This window comes from Bombina bombina, chromosome 7 (assembly GCF_027579735.1).
Source record: "Bombina bombina isolate aBomBom1 chromosome 7, aBomBom1.pri, whole genome shotgun sequence".
Classification (NCBI taxonomy): Eukaryota; Metazoa; Chordata; class Amphibia; order Anura; family Bombinatoridae; genus Bombina; species Bombina bombina.
The window spans coordinates 279,052,156-279,076,831 of record NC_069505.1 but is presented as its reverse complement, the minus strand read 5'-3'; the positions used below and the strand labels follow the sequence as shown (position 1 = coordinate 279,076,831).

At 38.5% G+C, this 24,676-nt stretch overlaps 1 protein-coding gene across 1 annotated transcript in view; it reads left to right on the top strand.

The window, feature by feature from the left end:
• GRM7 (glutamate metabotropic receptor 7) overlaps positions 1–24,676 on the top strand; it is a 759,363-nt gene that overhangs the window by 318,165 nt on the left and 416,522 nt on the right. Inside the window, exon 3 of the mRNA XM_053689364.1 lies at positions 23,508–23,643. Coding sequence (XP_053545339.1) covers positions 23,508–23,643 — 136 coding nt within the window. The remainder of the gene's footprint in view (positions 1–23,507; positions 23,644–24,676) is intronic.

The window sequence follows — 24,676 nt, the reverse complement described above, 5'->3', positions numbered from 1 at the left end:
TAATATTTGGCTGCTGCAATTGGCAAAACAGGGTCAGGCATTGGCAAATTGGCATTTGGTAATTAGAATTTATGTTGCACAATGAGCATAGCATCTGCATCCCATGCAACCCTTAGAGTTATGCCCCACTCAGAGACACAGTGAAAGGCACTTAGTGTGTGCGGTAATGGTGGGCGTGGCTAAGGTAACCGGCAGCCCACCAAGCATTTGCTTGTGTAATTACTCTAAACATTTCACATTCCAATGTTCTTCACATAGGAGAATACGTTCTATATATTTTTAAATGTATTTATATATATATTTATATATATATATATATATATATATATATGTATATATCTATACCTATATATAATTGTATATAATATATATATATACAGGGAGTGCAGAATTATTAGGCAAATTAGTATTTTGACCACATCATCCTCTTTATGCATGTTGTCTTACTCCAAGCTGTATAGGCTCGAAAGCCTACTACCAATTAAGCATATTAGGTGATGTGCATCTCTGTAATGAGAAGGGGTGTGGTCTAATGACATCAACACCCTATATCAGGTGTGCATAATTATTAGGCAACTTCCTTTCCTTTGGCAAAATGGGTCAAAAGAAGGACTTGACAGGCTCAGAAAAGTCAAAAATAGTGAGATATCTTGCAGAGGGATGCAGCACTCTTAAAATTGCAAAGCTTCTGAAGCGTGATCATCGAACAATCAAGCGTTTCATTCAAAATAGTCAACAGGGTCGCAAGAAGCGTGTGGAAAAACCAAGGCGCAAAATAACTGCCCATGAACTGAGAAAAGTCAAGCGTGCAGCTGCCAAGATGCCACTTGCCACCAGTTTGGCCATATTTCAGAGCTGCAACATCACTGGAGTGCCCAAAAGCACAAGGTGTGCAATACTCAGAGACATGGCCAAGGTAAGAAAGGCTGATAGACGACCACCACTGAACAAGACACACAAGCTGAAACGTCAAGACTGGGCCAAGAAATATCTCAAGACTGATTTTTCTAAGGTTTTATGGACTGATGAAATGAGAGTGAGTCTTGATGGGCCAGATGGATGGGCCCGTGGCTGGATTGGTAAAGGGCAGAGAGCTCCAGTCCGACTCAGACGCCAGCAAGGTGGAGGTGGAGTACTGGTTTGGGCTGGTATCATCAAAGATGAGCTTGTGGGGCCTTTTCGGGTTGAGGATGGAGTCAAGCTCAACTCCCAGTCCTACTGCCAGTTTCTGGAAGACACCTTCTTCAAGCAGTGGTACAGGAAGAAGTCTGCATCCTTCAAGAAAAACATGATTTTCATGCAGGACAATGCTCCATCACACGCGTCCAAGTACTCCACAGCGTGGCTGGCAAGAAAGGGTATAAAAGAAGAAAATCTAATGACATGGCCTCCTTGTTCACCTGATCTGAACCCCATTGAGAACCTGTGGTCCATCATCAAATGTGAGATTTACAAGGAGGGAAAACAGTACACCTCTCTGAACAGTGTCTGGGAGGCTGTGGTTGCTGCTGCACGCAATGTTGATGGTGAACAGATCAAAACACTGACAGAATCCATGGATGGCAGGCTTTTGAGTGTCCTTGTAAAGAAAGGTGGCTATATTGGTCACTGATTTGTTTTTGTTTTGTTTTTGAATGTCAGAAATGTATATTTGTGAATGTTGAGATATTATATTGGTTTCACTGGTAAAAAATAAATAATTGAAATGGGTATATATTTGTTTTTTGTTAAGTTGCCTAATAATTATGCACAGTAATAGTCACCTGCACACACAGATATCCCCCTAAAATAGCTATAACTAAAAACAAACTAAAAACTACTTCCAAAACTATTCAGCTTTGATATTAATGAGTTTTTTGGGTTCATTGAGAACCTGGTTGTTGTTCAATAATAAAATTAATCCTCAAAAATACAACTTGCCTAATAATTCTGCACTCCCTGTATATATATATATATATATATATATATATATATATATATATATATATATATATATATATATATAGATAGATAGATAGATAGATAGGTGAATATATATATTTTACACCAAAAAACAAGATATATATAGAAATATGTATTTATGAATGAATAGAGCATTCTTCTATGTGAAGAACATTGGAATATTAAATATTCATAATTTTATGTTAGCACACTTGAGAAAATGGGATTGGGTCAGTTAAGGTTTGAGTAAGGTTTTATTTCAGATTTTCGGCTCCATTAAAGTCTATGGGGGAATACGAAGGGTGTTATGTTTACTTACAGTTTTTGGGCTAATGCTTTAACATGGTCGATATTTGAATTTCGCCTTTTTGTGCTCGTTGGGTAACATGCAAGCAAAAACTTTTTACATTCAACGTGTAATACGCGTGCAACCCGACTCGCGAAAAAGGCCGGAGTCTAATGGGGTTAACGTGAGAGCGGGAGCGCAAACCTTTCCTCTCGCTTTTTTATCTTATTTTTCTATTTACCACGTTTTAATATATTTTTAGCCCATTATTTATTTTCTATATTTTGAACTCCTTTATTCTTTAATATCTACTTGTGTTTAGACATAATTTGTAACCAAAATTTGTCAGCCAGTAAATGTTAATTTGTGCATTGCAAACCTTTCCTCTTTGATGTAGATGGGAGCTGATAAGACTAAAGTTCTGCCGAAAAAAAAACAAAATTGTACTATATAATTTGCTGATAGACAATAATCATTAAAATGGCACTCCTTAAAGGGACATGAAACCATGCATGTTTCTTTCTTTCTTTAGACAAAGCACACAATTTAAAAAAAGTTTCCAATTTATTTATATTATCAAATTTGATTTGTTCTCATGTTATTCTTTGTTGAAGAGATACCTAGATAGTTAGCGTGCACATGCCTGAAGCCCTACATGACGGGAATTAGTGCTGCCATCTAGTGCTCTTTCTAATATACAACATTGTTGCAAAACTGCTGCCATATAGTGCTGCAGACACGTGCACACCCCCTTAGCTTACAACCCTGCTTTTCAACTAAGAATAACAAGAACATTTGATAATAGAAGTAAATTAGAAACTTCTATCTAAAAGTGTATTCTATATCTGAATCATCAAGGAAAAAATGTGGGTTTTATGAGTAGACATGTTCTTGCACTACATAAATCAGGGGTCGACAAATCTGTTTCAAATTTAGTAGCCAGTAAGAATATTTAAGTCAGACAAAATTTTAGGAGCCAGACAGTGGTATTTGTATATAGATATTTGGTTAGTTAGTTAGTTAGTTTGTTAGGAGTCAGGGGTAAAATTCTAGGTGCCAGTGGCTCCTGACTCCTGTGTTTGTCGAGCCCTGACATATGTATTAGCAGAAATTCCTCTGTGCAAAAGTAAATTTCACCATTTCAGTTTTGTGTTTTATTTTCCTTTCCCATCACATCTGGATATTTATATGCATCACACAGCTCTGAACTTTAAAGACCATTGTCATATTCATGGTCACACAGTCTCTAGAACAGTGTGTCTCAACATTTCTGTAGCAAGTACCACTGTAGGCATACAGTTGTTTCCTATATACCCCAGCTGTAAGCACAAATATTATTGATCTTTTACAAATGGAAATCATGTGTTTCACTTGATTTCACAAGCTTATATCAGATATGTTAATGAATTAAATATATAGAAATCAGACTTTGTTTTATGTTTTCTAGGATTTAATATTTGGCAGTACAACAACAGAGAATAATAAACACATAAAATGCAGATATATATTCCACTGATATAAATTATTATTTGCAGTTGCATTAAAAAAGAGGAAAATAAACTCTTCTGCATGAAGAGGGAATTAATATTTATGGTACCATATTTTTATTTTAACTATTTTATTATAACTATTTCATACACAGTGTATCTGTCTTGTTTTACTGTGGCATACTTCAGTATGATGCACTTTGCCTATTTCAAAGTGGCACATTTATTTGGCACTTGTCTCTGTGACACTTGGTCACAGTAATACACTTTCTCTGTTCAAATCAGTGAAGCACAACTCCAGACCTCATATGTCACCACCAAGCAAGAATCTAAGGTTTTAGCAATTCGAGGTGAATCAGTGATTGAGTAGTGGTTTCACCTGGGCAGGGAAATACTCTCATTCTTCTCTGTTAGTAGAGCTCGAGGGAAGAAATTAGAAACACAGCTTTCTTTGATATTTCATGTTTTACGATAACTACATCAGGAAAAACAACAATGAAGGCCAATTCCTGGTGTACCCCCTTCCAATGTCCCAAGTTCCCCCAGGGGTACATACATAGACCACAGAAACCAGGCTCTAGAAGGTAAGGATTTTTCTCAAAGCGCATGTGCAGGGAGACAGTCAACTCCCTGCCTTGATATATGCCGCCCCCCACATCACCTTGAACCAATCAGGAAGGCTATAATAAGTACAACTCTGGTCTTTGTTGTGCAAAATATACCTGGTTGCAAAAGAGCTAACTCTTTCCATTCTTCCTATTTTATCTCTTCCTACTTTTTTTCTCAAATTTGTGCTTATCATCTTTTCACATTCTCATCTGCTTCCTTTCCTCATCACACATTTCATATTTCTCCTCATTTTCACTTATCTCCTCTTCTCATTCCACCTCTTAGTGTGCTAGGGAGACATCTCAGGATGGGCACATCTCATACATGTACTAGCCAAAACAGCAACAAAAACTCACTCCTGAAATTGTGTGTATCAGTATCTCTGGTAGGCAAGAATTCATTTTTGTTTCTCTATATGATCCACAGGGGTAACCAGCTAGAATGATGAACGCAGTCTCACCCGCTTAGAGCAACTATATCTAAAAAAACTTCATAGACTTTCTTGGTGTTAAGATATACATTTCTCCCTTACATCTTGCTGAGTAATGACAGTTACATTGCTAACATTTTCTGCTAGTTTAGCCTATTAGTTTTTTATCTGTTTTGCAGCCATTGATCTCTTAGACAGTAAGACAATAGAATATTTAGTTCTTCTTTTTAGTGGTTGTACTTTGCCTGCAAACATTTGATTAAACCTCTCAGTTCCCCCCTCCGTTAGGAACATGGGATAACAAGGCATAGAGAGAATAAGGATTGAAAATAACACATTACTGTGATAAATTCCTGAAGACACAAGTTATTTTAATTAAAAGTAGATAGACACTCGTTGCTCTCCCAAGATGTAATACAACCCCACTGAAACTGCCTCATCAAGAGGATCTTTTCAGCCAAATAAGTGGAAAAAATAATTTGTCTCTATTTCACTTAATTAATAATCCAATTAGGCTGGAAGGGAGAAGCAACTGAGCAAATCCAGCTAGTGAATTAATGTAGCTGCGAATGATTAGTTTGGGAACATAATGGGCATAGTCAGGAATACACTGGGAGTAGGGCAGCCAGCACAAAGGGCATAGAATCCAAATGTGACATTGGATGGGCATTAAATTATGCTTGTCTCCAACATGTTTATTATTCTCTGAGGATATACAAATTACTTTGGTTTAATAGAGTAGATATATTCCATATACAGCTCAGGGCATAGTGCTCTGGGGCATAACCTGTTATGTATCTTGCAGCATTTATTTAGGGGTTGGATATCCCCTCTCTTTGGAGTAGATGCAGATTCTTGCTCCAGTGATGTATTTGTGCACTTGCTATTGGTTAATCCACCTGCCTGTCAACGTAAGAAAATTACGTCACTGGAGCCAGAACCTATGTATATATACACTGAAGAGCACTCTTACGCTGATGCTTGCAGATTGGATTGGATATCACAGTGTTGACCCTTCACATCCAGTAGATTGTAAGCTTTATGGATCCCGTTCTCCTCTTGTATTTGTTTTATTTAGCCTGTTTTTTGTTTAGTATGAACCTCTACTAAAATACCTAGATCTACATAATTTGGTAGTACTTTGCAAATAGATTATGTTAATGATAATAATAATCCTATCAAAGAGCAATATGATTTATTTACCCCTTTGTTTACCCCTCTTTCTCCGCGTTTGTGTTTTGAGAGGTAACTTCAGTGTTTAAAGGGACAGTCTAATCAAAATTAATCTATTAACATTCAGATGGGGATGCAATTTTAAATAACTTTCCAATTATCTTTTATCATCAAATTTGCTTTATTCTCTTGGTGTTCTTTGTTGAAAGCTAAACCTAGGTAGGCTCATATACTAATTTCTAAGTCCTTGAAGGCTGTCTCTTATCTCAGTGCATTTTGACAGTTTTCACAGCTAGACAACGCTAGTTCATGTGTGCCATATAGATAACATTGTGTTCACTCTCATGGAGGTATTTATGAGTCAGCACTGATTGGCTAAAATAGGTAATCACAGAGGTAAAAAGTATATTAAAATAACCGTGTTTGTTATGCAAAACCGGAAAATGTGTAATAAAGGGATTATCTATCTTTTTATACAATAAAAATTCTGAAGTAGACTGTCCCTTTAAGGGTCAAATGGTTAGTGTTTATTATATACAGTGCAACATTCTAATTTGTCAAAATAGGTCCAGTGGTTGAATACAGGGTGGTCTGAGGATGTGATTAGTAAACTGTGGGTGTGGCTTGACATTGAGGGAGTGGCCAGGGAATGTGGTTAAGCAGCACATGGTGTGGCTGGCCACTTCAGGGCAGAGTTAGGGCATTTTTGGATGGTGGTGTATGGATGTCCTCAGATTCACTTTGTAAGTCATGGGCATTAAAGGGCTGTTAAATAGCTTTTGCTTTTGTTGAACATTGTCCCATGTTCCCTAGAAAGGTCACAAAGCAAAGTGTGTGACCTAGATTTTAGATATGTGGCAAATTACTATAAATCTATGTATTAAAAAGAACTTTCATATGAAAGAACAGCAGTTACAAATGTTCAAATTCCTTACCATGAATTATTTAAATTCAAATAGATCACATTGATGTTAGAATTTACAGGAAATGTGATGTTCCCGAACGTTATCTCTAAGAGGACAGATTGCTCACTGGCTGTTAAAGACAACTCCTGCAGTGCAGTAGAATGACTCAACCAACATATATACAAAAAATAGTTTTATTCAAGACAAGAACATTTATTTTTTCAAAAACAAAAAAAAGTAATACCGTTTAATATACTCTATTTTAGAAACAACAAGGACAAATACTTAAAGATTGCTTTAAGTGAAAGTGCATGCTGAAAAAGAAAACAATATTATTGATGAAAGATGGAGATTTGGAGACCAGAAATGTGTCTCTTTAGGTCTGTTAAATTACTGTAATGCTGCAGCTTGTGTGAGCAAAAAGCAATTTCATATATATCATTAAAGGGAAATTAGACTCTATGGGGCCTAGTTATCAAGCCGTCAACCTCAAATACGCTGGAATTCCGCAGCGTATTTGTGGCGAGGCTGATTCGCCTTAGTTATCAAAGGCTAGAGACTGGCAAAAGTAGAATTTTGTGACGTAAACTTCGATCCGCCGGACTCAGTCCGACACAGATCGATTCTTATGTCACTCCAGATGTTCCGCACACAAGTGCGGCACAATCTGACTACTTTTGCTAGTTATCAAAAAACTAGCAGGTACGCTCGGCACTTTTCCGGCCCAGCGTACCTGGTTTTCAAACCGCCACCCTGGAGGCGGCGGATCCCATAGGAATCAATGGGAGTCTGACCATAGCGAAAGTACAAGTTCGCTGCTGCCAGACATCCCATTGATTCCTATGGGAGATGTCTGCACCTAACACCCTAACATGTACCCCGAGTCTAAATACCACTAATCTGTCCCCCCTACACCGCCGCAACTAAATAAAGTTATTACCCCCTAAACCGCCGCTCCCGGAGCCCACCGCAAGCTACTCTATACATATTAACCCCTAAACCGCCGCTCCCGGAGCCCACCGCAACTATAATATATGTATTAACCCCTAAACCGCCGCTCCCGGAGCCCACTGCAACTATAATATATGTATTAACCCCTAAACCGCCGCTCCCGGAGCCCACTGCAACTATAATATATGTATTAACCCCTAAACCACCACTCCTGGACCCTGCCGCAACCTATATTAAATTTATTAACCCCTAATCTGCCCCCCCACACCGTCGCCACCTATAATACATTTATTAACCCCTATCCTGCCCCCCACTACACCGCCGCCACTGTAATAAATTTATTACCCCTAAACCTAAGTCTAACACTAACCCTAACACCCCCCCTAACTTAAATATTAATTAAATAAATCTAAATAATATTTCTATTATTAACTAAATTAATCCTATTTAAAACTAAATACTTACCTTTAAAATAAACCCTAATATATCTAAAATATAAATAATAATTATATTGTAGCTATCTTAGGATTTATTTTATTTTACAGGCATCTTTCAATTTATTTTAACTAGGTACAATAGCTATTAAATAGTTATTAACTATTTAATAGCTTACCTAGCTAAAATAAAGAGAAATTTACCTGTAAAATAAAAACTAACCTAAGTTACAATTACACCTAACACTACACTATACTTTAATAAATTATTCCTATTTAAAACTAAATACTTACCTGTAAAATAAACCCTAAGATAGCTACAATATAATTAATAATTACATTGTAGCTATCTTAGGAATTATATTTATTTTACAGGCAACTTTGTATTTATTTTAACTTGGTACAATAGCTATTAAATAGTTAATAACCGACCACTCTAACCCACCCAAACCCCCCTTAAAAAAACTAACCCCCTTGAACTCGCATTCTATTGGCTGTTCCAAGTAACTTTGTATTTATTTTAGCTAGTTAGAATAGTTATTAAATAGTTATTAACTATTTAATAACTACCTAGCTAAAAGAAATACAAAATTACCTGTAAAATAAATCCTAACCTAAGTTACAATTAAACCTAACACTACACTATCATTAAATAAATTAAATAAATTAACTACAAATAACTACAATTAAATACAATTACATAAACTAACTAAAGTACAAAAAAAAAAGCTAAGTTACAAAAAATAAAAAAAATAGGTTACAAACATTTAAACAATATTACAACAATTTTAAGCTACTTACACCTAATCTAAGCCCCCTAATAAAATAACAACCCCCCCCAAAATAAAACAAATGCCCTACCCTATTCTAAATTAAAAAGTTCAGCTCTTTTACCTTACCAGCCGTTAAAAGGGCCATTTGTGGGGCATGCCCCAAAGAATTCAGCTCTTTTGCCTGTAAAAGAAAAATACAACCCCCCACAACATTAAAACCCACCACCTACATACCCCTAATCTAACCCAAACCCCCCTTAAAATAACCTAACACTAATCCCCTGAAGATCATCCTACCTTGAGTTGTCTTCACTAAGCCGAGCAGCGATGGAATCGAATATCGGAACAGCAAATAGAATGCAAGCTCAATCTGATTGGCTGATTGGATCAGCCAATCGGATTGAACTTGAATCTGATTGGCTGATTCAATCAGCCAATCAGATTTTTCCTACCTTAATTCCGATTGGCTGATAGAATCCTATCAGCCTATTGGAATTGAAGGGACGCCATCTTGGATGACGTCCCTTAAAGGAGCCTTCATTCGTCGGTAGTCCGTCAGTAAAGAAGGATGTTCCGCGTCGGCGGATGAAGATTGAAGACCCCGCTTGGAAGATGACATCGCCCGGATAGAAGACTTCTTCAGCGCCTCTTGGAAGATGACATCGCCCGGATGGAAGACTTCTTCAGCGCCGCTTGGAGGATCACTTCATCGGATGGAAGATTTCTTTAGCGCCGCTTGGAGGATAACTTCTGCCTCTCCGGGTCTCCTCTTCGGTTCCATCGCTGCTCGGCTGAGTGAAGACGACTCAAGGTAGGATGATCTTCAGGGGATTAGTGTTAGGTTATTTTAAGGGGGGTTTGGGTTAGATTAGGGGTATGTGGGTGGTGGGTTTTAATGTTGGGGGGGTTGTATTTTTCTTTTAAAGGCAAAAGAGCTGAATTCTTTGGGGCATGCCCCACAAATGGCCCTTTTAAGGGCTGGTAAGGTAAAAGAGCTTTGAACTTTTTTAATTTAGAATAGAGTAGGGCATTTTTTTATTTTGGGGGGGTTTGTTATTTTATTAGAGGGCTTAGATTAGGTGTAAGTAGCTTAAAATTGTTTTTTATTTTTTGTAACTTAGCTTTTTTTATTTTTTGTACTTTAGTTAGTTTATGTAATTGTATTTAATTGTAGTTATTTGTAGGTAATTTATTTAATTAATTTAATGATAGTGTAGTGTTAGGTTTAATTGTAACTTAGGTTAGGATTTATTTTACAGGTAATTTTGTATTTCCTTTAGCTAGGTAGTTATTAAATAACTATTTAATAACTATTCTAACTAGCTAAAATAAATACAAAGTTACCTGTAAAATAAATATAAATCCTAAGATAGCTACAATGTAATTATTAATTATATTGTAGCTATCTTACGGCTAGATTTAGAGTTTTGTCGGTAACGACCCACGTAGCTAACGCTGGCTTTTTTCTGGCCGCACCTTTAAAATAACTCTGGTATTGAGAGTCCACAGAATGGCTGCGTTAGGCTCCAAAAAAGGAGCGTAGAGCATATTTAACGCAACTTCAACTCTCAATACCAGAGTTGCTTACGGACGCGGCCAGCCTCAAAAACGTGCTCGTGCACGATTCCCCCATAGGAAACAATGGGGCTGTTTGAGCTGAAAAAAAAACTAACACCTGCAAAAAAGCCGTGTTCAGCTCCTAACGCAGCCCCATTGTTGTCTATGGGGAAACACTTCCTACGTCTGCACCTAACACCCTAACATGTACCCCGAGTCTAAACACCCCTAACCTTACACTTATTAACCCCTATTCTGCCTCCCCCGCTATCGCTGACCCCTGCATATTATTTTTAACCCCTAATCTGCCACTCCGTAAACCGCCGCTACTTACATTATCCCTATGTACCCCTAATCTGCTGCCCCTAACACCGCTTGATTGAACTTGATTCTGATTGGCTGATTCCATCAGCCAATCAGAATTTTCCTACCTTAATTCCGATTGGCTGATAGAATCCTATCAGCGAATCGGAATTCGAGGGACGCCATCTTGGATGACGTCCCTTAAAGGAACCGTCATTCATCGGGAAGTCGTCGTCGGAAGAAGATGGGTCCGCGGTGGAGGTCTTCAAGATGGAGCCGGTCCTCATCGGATGAAGATAGAAGATGCCGCTTGAAAGAAGATGGTTGCTGGTCCGGATCTACTCTTCTTCCCGGATAGGATGAAGACTTTGGAGCCTCTTCTGGACTTCTTCAGCCGTCGGATGATGGATGTCTAGCCCCCGCTTGGGCTTAGATGAAGATATCGGAGCCAGGACGGATCGGTGATACCTGGTATGGTGAAGATAAGGTAGGAAGATCTTCAGGGGCTTAGTGTTAGGTTTATTTAAGGGGGGTTTGGGTTAGATTAGGGGTATGTGGGTGGTGGGTTGTAATGTTGGGGGGGGTATTGTATGTGTTTTTTTACAGGAAAAATAGCTCAATTTCTTGGGGCATGCCCCGCAAAGAGCCATGTTCAGGGCCGGTAAGGTAAAAGAGCTTTGAACTTTAGTAATTTAGAATAGGGTAGGGCATTTTTTTATTTTTGGGGGCTTTGTTATTTTATTAGGGGGCTTAGAGTAGGTGTAATTAGTTTAAAATTGTTGTAATATTTTTCTTATGTTTGTAAATATTTTTTTATTTTTTGTAACTTAGTTCTTTTTTATTTTTTGTACTTTAGTTAGTTTATTTCATTGTAGTTATTTGTAGGTATTGTATTTAATTAATTTATTGATAGTGTAGTGTTAGGTTTAATTGTAGGTAATTGTAGGTATTTTATTTAATTTATTTATTGATAGTGTAGTGTTAGGTTTAATTGTAACTTAGGTTAGGATTTATTTTACAGGTAATTTTGTAATTATTTTAACTATTTTAGCTATTAAATAGTTCTTAACTATTTAATAGCTATTGTACCTGGTTAAAATAAATACAAAGTTACCTGTAAAATAAATATTAATCCTAAAATAGCTATAATATAATTATAATTTATATTGTAGCTATATTAGGATTTATTTTACAGGTAAGTATTTAGCTTTAAATAGGAATAATTTATTTAATAAGAGTTAATTACTTTCGTTAGATTAAAATTATATTTAAGTTAGGGGGGTGTTAGTGTTAGACTTAGCTTTAGGGGTTAATACATTTATTAGAATAGCGGCGAGATTCGGTCGGCAGATTAGGGGTTAATAATTGAAGTTAGGTGTCGGCGATGTTAGGGAGGGCAGATTAGGGGTTAATAAATATAATATAGGGGTCGGCGGTGTTAGGGGCAGCAGATTAGGGGTACATAGCTATAATGTAGGTGGCGGCTCTTTGTGGTCGGCAGATTAGGTGTTAATTATTGTAGGTAGCTGGCGGCGACGTTGTGGGGGGCAGGTTAGGGGTTAATAAATATAATATAGGGGTCGGAGGTGTTGGGGCAGCAGATTAGGGGTACATAGCTATAATGTAGCTGGCGGCGGCGTACGGACGGCAGATTAATGGTTAATAAGTGTAGGTAGCTGGCTGCGACGTTGTGGGGGGCAGGTTAGGGGTTAATAAATATAATATAGGGGTCGGAGGTGTTAGGGGCAGCAGATTAGGGGTACATAAGTATAACGTAGGTGGCGGTCGGCAGATTAGGGGTTAAAAAAATTGAATCGAGTGTCGGCGATGAGGGGGGGCCTCGGTTTAGGGGTACATAGGTAGTTTATGGGTGTTAGTGTACTTTAGAGCACAGTAGTTAAGAGCTACAGGGAGTGCAGAATTATTAGGCAAGTTGTATTTTTGAGGATTAATTTTATTATTGAACAACAACCATGTTCTCAATGAACCCAAAAAACTCATTAATATCAAAGCTGAATAGTTTTGGAAGTAGTTTTTAGTTTTTTTTTAGTTATAGCTATTTTAGGGGGATATCTGTGTGTGTAGGTGACTATTACTGTGCATAATTATTAGGCAACTTAACAAAAAACAAATATATACCCATTTCAATTATTTATTTTTACCAGTGAAACCAATATAACATCTCAACATTCACAAATATACATTTCTGACATTCAAAAACAAAACAAAAATAAATCAGTGACCAATATAGCCACCTTTCTTTGCAAGGACACTCAAAAGCCTGCCATCCATGGATTCTGTCAGTGTTTTGATCTGTTCACCATCAACATTGCGTGCAGCAGCAACCACAGCCTCCCAGACACTGTTCAGAGAGGTGTACTGTTTTCCCTCCTTGTAAATCTCACATTTGATGATGGACCACAGGTTCTCAATGGGGTTCAGATCAGGTGAACAAGGAGGCCATGTCATTAGATTTTCTTCTTTTATACCCTTTCTTGCCAGCCACGCTGTGGAGTACTTGGACGCGTGTGATGGAGCATTGTCCTGCATGAAAATCATGTTTTTCTTGAAGGATGCAGACTTCTTCCTGTACCACTGCTTGAAGAAGGTGTCTTCCAGAAACTGGCAGTAGGACTGGGAGTTGAGCTTGACTCCATCCTCAACCCAAAAAGGCCCCACAAGCTCATCTTTGATGATACCAGCCCAAACCAGTACTCCACCTCCACCTTGCTGGCGTCTGAGTCAGACTGGAGCTCTCTGCCCTTTACCAATCCAGCCATGGGCCCATCCATCTGGCCCATCAAGACTCACTCTCATTTCATCAGTCCATAAAACCTTAGAAAAATCAGTCTTGAGATATTTCTTGGCCCAGTCTTGACGTTTCAGCTTGTGTGTCTTGTTCAGTGGTGGTCGTCTTTCAGCCTTTCTTACCTTGGTTATGTCTCTGAGTATTGCACACCTTGTGCTTTTGGGCATTCCAGTGATGTTTCAGCTCTGAAATATGGCCAAACTGGTGGCAAGTGGCATCTTGGCAGCTGCACGCTTGATTTTTCTCAGTTCATGGGCAGTTATTTTGCGCCTTGGTTTTTCCACACGCTTCTTGCGACCCTGTTGACTATTTTGAATGAAACGCTTGATTGTTCGATGATCACGCTTCAGAAGCTTTGCAATTTTAAGAGTGCTGCATCCCTCTGCAAGATATCTCACTATTTTTGACTTTTCTGAGCCTGTCAAGTCCTTCTTTTGACCCATTTTGCCAAAGGAAAGGAAGTTGCCTAATAATTATGCACACCTGATATAGGGTGTTGATGTCATTAGACCACACCCCTTCTCATTACAGAGATGCACATCACCTAAGATGCTTAATTGGTAGTAGGCTTTCGAGCCTATACAGCTTGGAGTAAGACAACATGCATAAAGAGGAGGATGTGTTCAAAATACTCATTTGCCTAATAATTCTGCACTCCCTGTATAAACCGGCGTTAGCCCAGAAAGCTCTTAACTACTGACTTTGTTCTGCGGCTGGAGTTTTGTCGTTAGAATTCTAACGCTCACTTCAGACATGACTCTAAATACCGGAGTTAGAAAGATCCCATTGAAAAGATAGGATACGCAATTTACGTAAGGGGATCTGTGGTATGGAAAAGTCGCGGCTGAAAAGTGAGCGTTAGACCCTTTTTTGACTGACTCCAAATACCGGCGGTAGCCTAAAACCAGCGTTAGGAGCCTCTAACGCTGGTTTTCACGGCTACCGCCAAACTCTAAATCTAGGCCTTAGGGTTTATTTTACAGGTAAGTATTTAGTTTTAAATAGGAATAATTTATTTAAGTATAGTGTAGTGTTAGGTGTAATTGTAACTTAGGTTAGTTTTTATTTTACAGGTTAATTTCTCTTTATTTTAGCTAGGTAGGTATTAAATAGTTAATAACTATTTAATAGCTATTGTACCTAGTTAAAATAAATTGAAATGTGCCTGTAAAATAAAAATAAATCCTAAGATAGCTACAATATAATTATTATTTATATTGTAGCTATATTAGGGTTTATTTTAAAGGTAAGTATTTAGTTTTAAATAGGATTAATTTAGTTAATAATAGAAATATTATTTAGATTTATTTAATTAATATTTAAGTTAGGGGGGTGTTAGGGTTAGTGTTAGACTCAGGTTTAGGGGTTAATAATTTTATTACAGTGGCGGCGGTGTAGTGGGGGGCAGGATAGGGGTTAATAAATTTATTATAGGTGGCGACGGTGTGGGGGGGCAGGATAGGGGTTACTAAATTTAATATAGGTTGCGGCGGGGTCAGGGAGCAGCGGTTTAGGGGTTAAACTATTTATTTAGTTGCGGCGAGGTGCGGGATCAGCAGGATAGGGGTTGATAACTTTATTATAGAGGGCGACGGTATAGGGGGGGCAGGATAGGGGTTACTAGGTATAATGTAGGTGGTAGCGGTGTCCGGGAGCGGCGGTTTAGGGGTTAATACATTTATAAGAGTTGCGGCGGGGTCTAGGAGCGGCGATTTAGGGGTTAATACATTTATAAGAGTTGCGGCGGGGTCTAGTAGCGGCGGTTTAGGGGTTAGTAACTTTATTTAGTTGCGGGGGGCTCCGGGGGCGCCGGTATAGGGGGTAGAACAGTGTAGTTAGTGTGGGTGTATAGTGACAGGCTAGCAAGAAAGCTGTAAAAAAGCCGAAGAGCAGCGAGATCGGATAAGTGATAACTCTCACAGTTCACTGCTCATCGCCCCGTACTTGGTGCGCGGCTTTTTGACAGCTTTTTTGATAACTTAGGCGAATTTTTGCAGGTCCGCGGCGGCGATTTGAGGCGAGCTTAGGCGAGCGTATTGGGCCGGCGAAGACAGGTAAAATAAACACGTTGATAACTACCCCCCAAAGTGTAATCTCATAAATGTTTCATTAATGAAACTATAACAATGATGTTTTATATATTTGTTTTTTGTGTTTGCTTTTGCTGTACAACACCTATGGAAATTCAGTCTATTCTATGCACATACTTTGTTGTAGAAATTGTTGCCTAGATTACGAGTTTTGTCGGTAGAGACCCGCGGGGCTTTTTTTTAAGGTGGCAGAAGAGGTTTTGAACATAGCTTTCTAGATCCGCTGACGTGATTTTCTCTGCGATCCCTCTGATCCTTAGATTATTCCTGCGGTTCCTGTTGTCGATATCATCCATTTTATCCTGGAGAGCAGAGATTCTAGCCTCTTGGGTGTTAGCTTGAGTCGTGAGGTCATCTGTCATGTTAATCAGTGTCTCTTGTTTGTCCTCTACATCTTCTACTCTGTACCCAATGTCTGATATTTCCTTCCTGACAGTGGTGAGCTCTGTTTTTATTAAACTTTTCAGTGAGTCAAAATCAGACTTAGAGGGGAGGTTAGCAATGTCCGCTTTTATTTGTGACATAAATTCTATAGGTGTAGTTTGTTTTGTGTTTTGTGGAGATAAGGTGAGACCCCCTGTTTCTTTAAGTTCTAAGGCCGAAGTTTCAGTGGGGCTGAAGAAGTTGCTTACAGACATAGGTAATGCAGAGGGTTGTTTAGTGTGTTTATCCGTCTTCGCGCCTTTTTTGGATGCCATTGTTATGTCTTTTATTTCCTTCTGGTTTTTAAATGAAGGATTGTCCCAAGTCCGGTGTATATATAAGGTCATATGCCGCTCTGAGGCAAAAGGCAGATTTTTAAAGCGTTATATCTCTGCAGCCCATAAATTAAGCAAGGGAGCATACTGGTGAGAAGGGCCCGTTTTTCAAATGACATCCGTTATTGCTAGATCTGTGGTTGAACTGCCCCTATCTGAATAGCTATTGCGATAATGTGCAGAGTGGTGTGACAGGCATAAGGCGGTTCACTTATTCAGCATGACTACTTCATGTTACTATGTGATCGGCTGTTAGCTCCAGAGTGCCGCTTGGTGTAAAAACTCACTGCGTGGCTGCACCTCCAGGTAGGCCTATTGTGCTGGTCAGGTCTCCCTGTTTTCTTATGACCACAGATTGTGCGTCTATGAGGAGGCTAATCTACAGCTTTTGTGCTGCCCTGTCATGTGTCGCCCCTTGGTAGGTCTCACCTGCTTCACCTACTGTACTTTTTTTCACTCCCATACGCAGTATCGTTCTTGCGTTATCTGCACCATGGGGCAGCAAGATGGCACTTGCTATTGCTGAGCCGAGGGTGGGTGTGACAAAAACCACTGATGCGGGTTGAGATTCAGTCCATCTCTGCAAACAAAGTGTCTCACTGTGTCTACTATGGCACTGCCGTGTAGCAGGGTTCTCTATGGGTCAAAAATCCGGCTGTTAACTGGGGAAGGGATGTTGTGTAGCACGGAGCTCTAACTTTGTGCGGCCATGTTCCGGCACGGCCAGGCTCCGCCCCTACCCGCAGGGCTTTTTTTTCCAATGCTCCCTTAAGCCAACGCTGGTATTACGAGCTGTCTGAATGGCTGCATTAGCCTCAGAAAAGTGATCGTGGAGCCAAATTTAGCTGCACTTCAACTCTCAATACCAGCGTTGCCTACGGTAGCGGTAAGCTGGAAATACGTGCTCATGAATGATTTCCCCATAGGAAGCAATGGGGCTGAGCTGGCTGAAAAAAAGTCTAACACCTGCAAAAAAGCAGCGTCCAGCTCCTAACCCAGCCCCATTGTTTCCTATGGGGAAATAAAAGTTATGTCTACACTTAACACCCTAACATGACCCCCGAGTCTAAACACCCCTAATCTTACACTTATTATCCCCTAATCTGCCACCCCCGCTATCACTGACACCTACATTATATTATTAACCCTTAATCTGCCGACCGGACATCTCCGCCATTATAATAAATGTATTAACCCCTAAACTGCCGCACACTCGCCTCGCAAACACTATAATAAATTGTAATAACCCCTAATCTGCCCTCCCTAACATCAACGCCACCTACCTACAATTATTAACCCCTAATCTGCCGACCCCAACCTCGCCGCTACTATAATAAAGTTATTAACCCCTAAACCTAAGTCTAACCCTAACCCTAACACCCCCTAAATTAAATATGATTTAAATAAAACAAAATAAATTTTCTATAATTAAATAAATTATTCCTATTTAAAACTAAATACTTACCTATAAAATAAACCCTAATATAGCTACAACATAATTTAATAATTACATTGTAGCTATTTTAGGATTTATATTTATTTTACAGGCAACTTTGTATTTATTTTAACTAGGTACAATAGCTATTAAATAGTTAATAACTATTTAATAGCTACCTAGTTAAAATAAGTACAAAATTACCTGTAAAAAAATCCTAACCTAAGTTACAAATACACCTAACACTACACTATCAATAAATTAATTAAATAAATTACCTACAATGATCTAAACTAAAATACAATTGAATAAACTAAACTATAATACAGAAACAACAAAACACTAAATTACAAAAAATAAAAAATATTACAAGAATTTTAATCTAATTACACCTAATCTAAGCCCCCTAATAAAATAAAAAAAAAACCCAAAATAATAAAATGCCCTACCCTAAATTACAAAGTAATCAGCTCTTTTACCAGCCCTTAAAAGGGCTTTTTGCGGGGCATTGCCCCAAAGTAATCAGCTCTTTTACCTGGAAAAAGAAATACAATACCCACCCCCAACATTACAACCCACCACCCACACACCCCTACTGTAAACCCACCCGATCCCCCCTTAAAAAAAAACTAACACTACCCCCCTGAAGATCACCCTACCTTGAGCCGTGTTCACCCAGCCGGGCACCGATGGACCAAAAGAGGACATCCGGAGTGGCAGAAGTCTTCATCCTATCCGGGCAGAAGAGGACATCCAGACCGGCAGACATCTTCATCCAGGCGGCATCTTCTATCTTCATCCTTCCGGAGCGGAGCGGAGACATCTTCTATCCAGCCGACGCGGAGCCATCCTCTTCTTACAATGTCCTAAGTCCGAATGAAGGTTCCTTTAAATGACGTCATCCAAGATGGCGTCCCTCGAATTCTGATTGGCTGATCGGATTCTATCAGCCAATTGGAATTAAGGTAGGAAAAATCTGATTGGCTGATTTAATCAGCCAATCGGATTGAAGTTCAATCTGATTGGCTGATGGGATGAGCCAATAGAATGTGAGGTCAATTCTATTGGCTCATCCAATCAGCCAATCGGATTGAACTTCAGGATACTAAGAAAACGAAGCAAATTAGATAATATAAGTAAATTGGAAAGTTGTTTAAAATAATATGCTCTATCTGAATTTAAGTTTCATATCCATTTAACTTTCTAAACACAATATTGTCTCTTTAAAGAGGCATCAAAAAAAGGAATCTTGACAAAAAAAACCCAGCAACAAATAATGTAAAACCATGGGTGAGTTTCTATTTATTTGCTTTTATGAAACAGCTTTCCATACTCTTATTTGAGACTGTCTACTAGGGTGTGCTATTAAAGGACCAGTCAACACAGTAGATTTGCATAATCAACAAATGCAAGATAACAAGACAATGCAATAGCACTTAGTCTGAACTTCAAATGAGTAGTAGATTTTTTTTTTGACAATTTTAAAAGTTATGTCTTTTTCCACTCCCCCTGTACCATGTGACAGCCATCAGCCAATTACAAATGCATACACGTACCATGTGACAGCCATCAGCCATTCACAAATGCATACACACCTATTCTTGCACATGCTCAGTAGGAGCTGGTGACTAAAAAAGTTTAAATATAAAACGTCTGTGCACATTCTGTTAATCGAAGTAAATTGGAAAGTTGTTTAAAATGGCATGCTCTATCGGAATAATGAAACTTTAATTTTGATTTAGTGTCCCTTTAAGATACCCCAGCAAGTAACCTGATTAAACCTTGGCTAAAAAATGGAACCTGTTAGATACTGATGAAAGAAGGTTAAACTTTATGAATAAAAAGTGAAATTGTATAATGTCCAGATTTGACATGTGACACTTTTTATTTAAAGGGACAGTCAAGTCAAAATTAAACTTTAATGATAGGGCATTTAACCCTTTGAGTGCTAAGCACTTTCCCACCTGGGTGCTAAGCTGAATTTTTTAAAAATGTTTTTACATAAAACATGTTTTAACTTTTTTTTTTTTTTACACATCCCCAAGACTTATACTGTTGGAAAGGTTAGGCGATTACCCTTCCAATGGTCTTGGGGGTCTGTAGCTGCTTAGATGCCTGAGATACAGACTTCTAAGCAGCATGCCCCTTTCCCTTTACTTTGCATTGTCCATTTTAAATAAAGTTGAGCGGTGAAGTCATCACGTCATTGTGCGTGACGTCACCACGCAAAACGTGAAGCTCCGGCGATGCCTGTCACTATACAGGCCCGATCGCCGGGGTAGGAGCAGGTAGAAGCCTCCAGATCTCCCTCAAGGTGGGAGAGTGCTAGCGACGGCTCTAAGTCGTCATTAGCACCCGAGTGAGACAACTTGTGAAGGCTCAGAGCCGTCATTAGCACTCAAGAGGTTAAACAACTTTCCAATTTACTTTTATCATCAAATTTGCTTTGTTCTCTTGGTATTTTTTGTTTAAAGTTTTTCACAGCTAGACAGTGTTAGTTCATGTGTGCCATATAGATAACATTGTGCTCACTCCTGTGGAGTTAGTTATGAGTCAGCACTGATTGGCTAAAATGCAAGTCTGTCAACAGAACTGAGATAAGGAGGCAGTCTGCAGAGGCATAGCTAAAGGTTATCACAAACATAAAAAGTGTATCAATATAACAGTGTTTGTTATGCAAAACTTGGGAATGGGTAATAAAGGGATTATCTATATTTTTAAACAATAGAAATTTTCAAATAGACTGTCCCTTTAACTCCTGTCATTATGGTGCTCTATATGTATATGTCTACAGGATGCTAAGAATGATTTTATCTGCTGGTGTTTAAAAGTAGGTACAGTATGTGCACTTTTTGGGGAATTCTATTATTAGGCAGCAGAATTTGGCTCTTTTCGGCCCTGGATGTATTAGTGACAAACATTGCACTTTTACGCTAGTAAATCAAGGACCAAAAAGAGCCAAATCCAGCTGCCAGTGGCCATATTCAGCATTAGATTCTATAAGTAATGCCAAATTCACAAGCTAAGACAAATTTTAAAAAACATACATACACACACACGCATTTAGGCATGTATATATACAATATAATACTTTTTTAATACTTAAATTAATAATTTTTATCAGATAGTGTTTATATGAGTGCAGCTATAATTTTCAATGTATTTATGTTGTGTTAAGTGCAACCCTTTTTTAACGCGCTACCCTTTAGGCAAGGGTTTCAGTCGTGCTGACCCGAGTGTAACGTGATTGCGTTCATTAAGTTTTTACACATTTTATTCAATTTATTTTGATTCTAATTTTATCCTTTAAGTGGAAAAAAAATTTCTGATGTGTGTGTTAAAAATAAAAATTGGACACTCTTGATTAGAATATAGCACCTGATCTAATTTAAAACATTTTGTTGAAATCAACCTAAAATGGTATCTGCCTCCTCCTCTTCTCTTGAAGCTGTGAAAGTAGCAAACCAGCCAGGTTTATTTTTACCTGCTCTCTCACTTCATATACATGCTATATTGTATATAGCTATGATGTACTGAAAATACACATATTCATAAAATGTAACCACTTATAATTAGATATGCACAGACCAAAAATTCATTTTGGACCAATCATTCACCAAGGAATAACCTGGGGTGATTTAGTTGACTGAATTGTATTTATAATTGTTTTATTTGTTTGTTAACGGAAAAATATATTCTGTGCAGCAGAGGAGAAGTTGAGTAGCAGCTGAAACTAAAGGTAGTAGATAGTGCTACTGCTGCAAGCCAGCAGTAGTACAACAAACTTAAAAGTTAGTGACCTTCAGTCCAGAGCTGACTTTAACTCCTTTTACTGGGGTTAAATCGATAGCTCTGTTAAAGGCACATTGTACTCTAAATTGTTCCAAATGGTCTCCACCTATACATAAAATATGAGTAACAAATGTTTTATAGAAAAGCAAAGTAAACAGAAAAGAATAGCACTGATTAATCTGAAATAGATAGTTGTGCTCATTTAACCCCCTACAATCATAATAAGCATTTCAATACCTCACAAATGGCTAGATTACAAGTGTTGCGGTATGGCTTTTAATGCTGAAAAAATGGCCATTCCAGTGTAATGGCCAGGGACGAGTCGTGAGAGCTACTGAAATCCTATTTGGCTGATTTGAAAAGCCAATAGGTTTTCAGTAGCTCTCATCCTATTGGCTGTTTTAAACAGCCAATAGGATTTCAGAAGCTCTCATCCTATTGGCTGATTTGATTCTTCAAATTCAAATCAGCCAATAGGATTGACACCCCCTGCTAGTGGCCGATTGGCCGCAAAACTGCAGGGGGTGGTGTTGCACCAGCAGTTCACAAGAGCTGCTGGTGCAATGCTGAATGCGGATCATGTCCGACTGACATCGATGAATACGGACAGCATTACGCTCTCCGCATTCAGCATTGCACCAGCAGCTCTTGTGAACTGCTGGTGCAACGCCACCCCCTGCAGTTTTGCGGCCAATCGGCCACTAGCAGGGGGTGTCAATCAACCCGATCGTACTCGATCAAGCTGATTTCACGTGATCTCTGTCCGCCTCCTCCGAGCAGGCGGACAGGTTATGGAGCAGCGGTCTTTAAACCACTACTTCATAACTGGTGTTTCTGGCGAGTCTGAAGGCTCGCCAGAAACACGGCCCTTCAAGCTCCATTCGGAGCTTGATAAATGGGTCCCTAGGGCTTTATGTTAGGGTGTTAGGTTTAAACTTAACTTATTTTTCCCCATAGACATCAATGGGGTTGCATTACAGAGATTTTTCATTCCGCACTTCAGGTGTTAGGTTGTTTTCTAACACTCTCTCCACATTGATGTTTATGGGGGAAAGCGTGCACGAGCACATCAAAGCAGCCCTTGGATTTTGTGCGGTATGGAGCTTAATGCCACCATATCACACGCACAAGGAGGCTTTTCAGTAACTCGTAATGGCAGCGCTATAGAGAGTGAAATAACGCAACATTTTTGACGTTAGTTTCACACCCTGTTTAGCGCAAAACTCGTAATCTAGGTGATAGATAACATTAACAGGTCTGCCTTACTTACAGGCTCAGCCCATTGTTGTGGGCATGTTCGGGAGAACAACAGATGATGGCTCTAAAGAGCAAAAATAGCTATTCCAAATACAAAAATAAACACAAATGATACATTTCCTATACTTTTAATAGTATTCAATATATATACCAAGACATTTGGAACACATTAAGGGGAAACACAGTTGATAGTAAAGTGTTTAAAGCAATAGTGCAATGACAAAATGCTGTGACAAATGTTATTATAACTTTCTATATCCTTTTAGTAAAACCTAGACACAGCCTAACATATATCCCATATTTATCTTATGTATATGTCACAGTTATTAATAAGCCAGTTAATTTATCTACAAAACGACTTTTTCACCAAATTCTACGTTTTCTCCTTGAAACTAGAAATCATGAACGTTTGTTGTAATACCCCTCTCTGTATAAATGTATGTATATTAGGCATAATTAGCTTTATTGGACCTGTTATTCATATCACAAGTTTTCTTCTCTTTTTTTTATCTGGCAGGGGGTCTCTGTATTGCTCATTCATTGAAAATTCCACAGGACAGTAAACCCAGTGACTTTGATAAGATCGTCAAGCAACTTGTTGAAGCAAATGCACGAGCTGTGGTTGTTTTTGCAATTGATGATGATGACATCAGGTAAAGGAAAGATTGGTTGGAATGGAAATGATTACGCTATGGGATATACTTTATACACTGTGCAATATTTCCCATGTCATTCTATGCAGGCTATTCACTAAAGCAGTGTTTTTCAACCAGTGTGCCGTGGCACACTAGTGTGCCGTGAGAGATCCTCAGGTGTGCCACGGCAGACTGACAACAGTGTGACATATTTTTTAAACTTTGCTTGTTTTTTACTCCCAGTGCAGGGGTAGTTTGTAGGAGGCATGGCATAACAGCACAATACATACAGTATGTGTGTGTTTGTGTATGTGTATATATATGCTGTATTAGGCTACAATGTGTGATTTTTTTAACATTTTGGGATGGTGGTGTGCCACAGGATTTTTTAATGTAAAAAAGTGTGCCACGGCAAAAAAAAGGTTAAAAATCACTGCACTAAAGGATACAAGTAAGACTAAGCTTGAGTGAATATCTTTATAGAGCAGCAGAAACTGATAAAGCAAATCAGTTAGTGATTGTGAATCAATCGTGTCATGTGTTATATAGAACACACAAAGAGAAAATTAATTAAAATAATGCATACTGCACCTTATGAGATTTTAACCCCTCAACTACTATTGTGTTTGTTTTATTTTAAGGGGTTAAATAGCGCAGCTGTTGCCGCACTATTAAATGGCCAAAAACCTCTTAAGGACACCAGGGTTAAACATTGTTAAAACTGGATAAATCTTTTAGTACAGTTTACCCAGTCATTTTTATAGTATCCTAGATTCATAGAACAAAATTTACTTCAAGTCTATCCAGCTTCACTGACCTCACCAGTCCCCTCAGCCTCACAGTGTTCTTGACATATTAATTTCAGGGCGATCTAGAGGTATGGTCAGGTTTTTATTACCTACACTTTTGTCCGGCATGCAGAATTTCTGCCTTTCAGTTACGTGCACAGTATATAATGTCACACACGAGAACTACTAACAATGTGAGAAAACAATAACCAGGGGCTGGGTATAGGCACTCCAGGGATAGCTGTTTTTTTTATTATTATTAT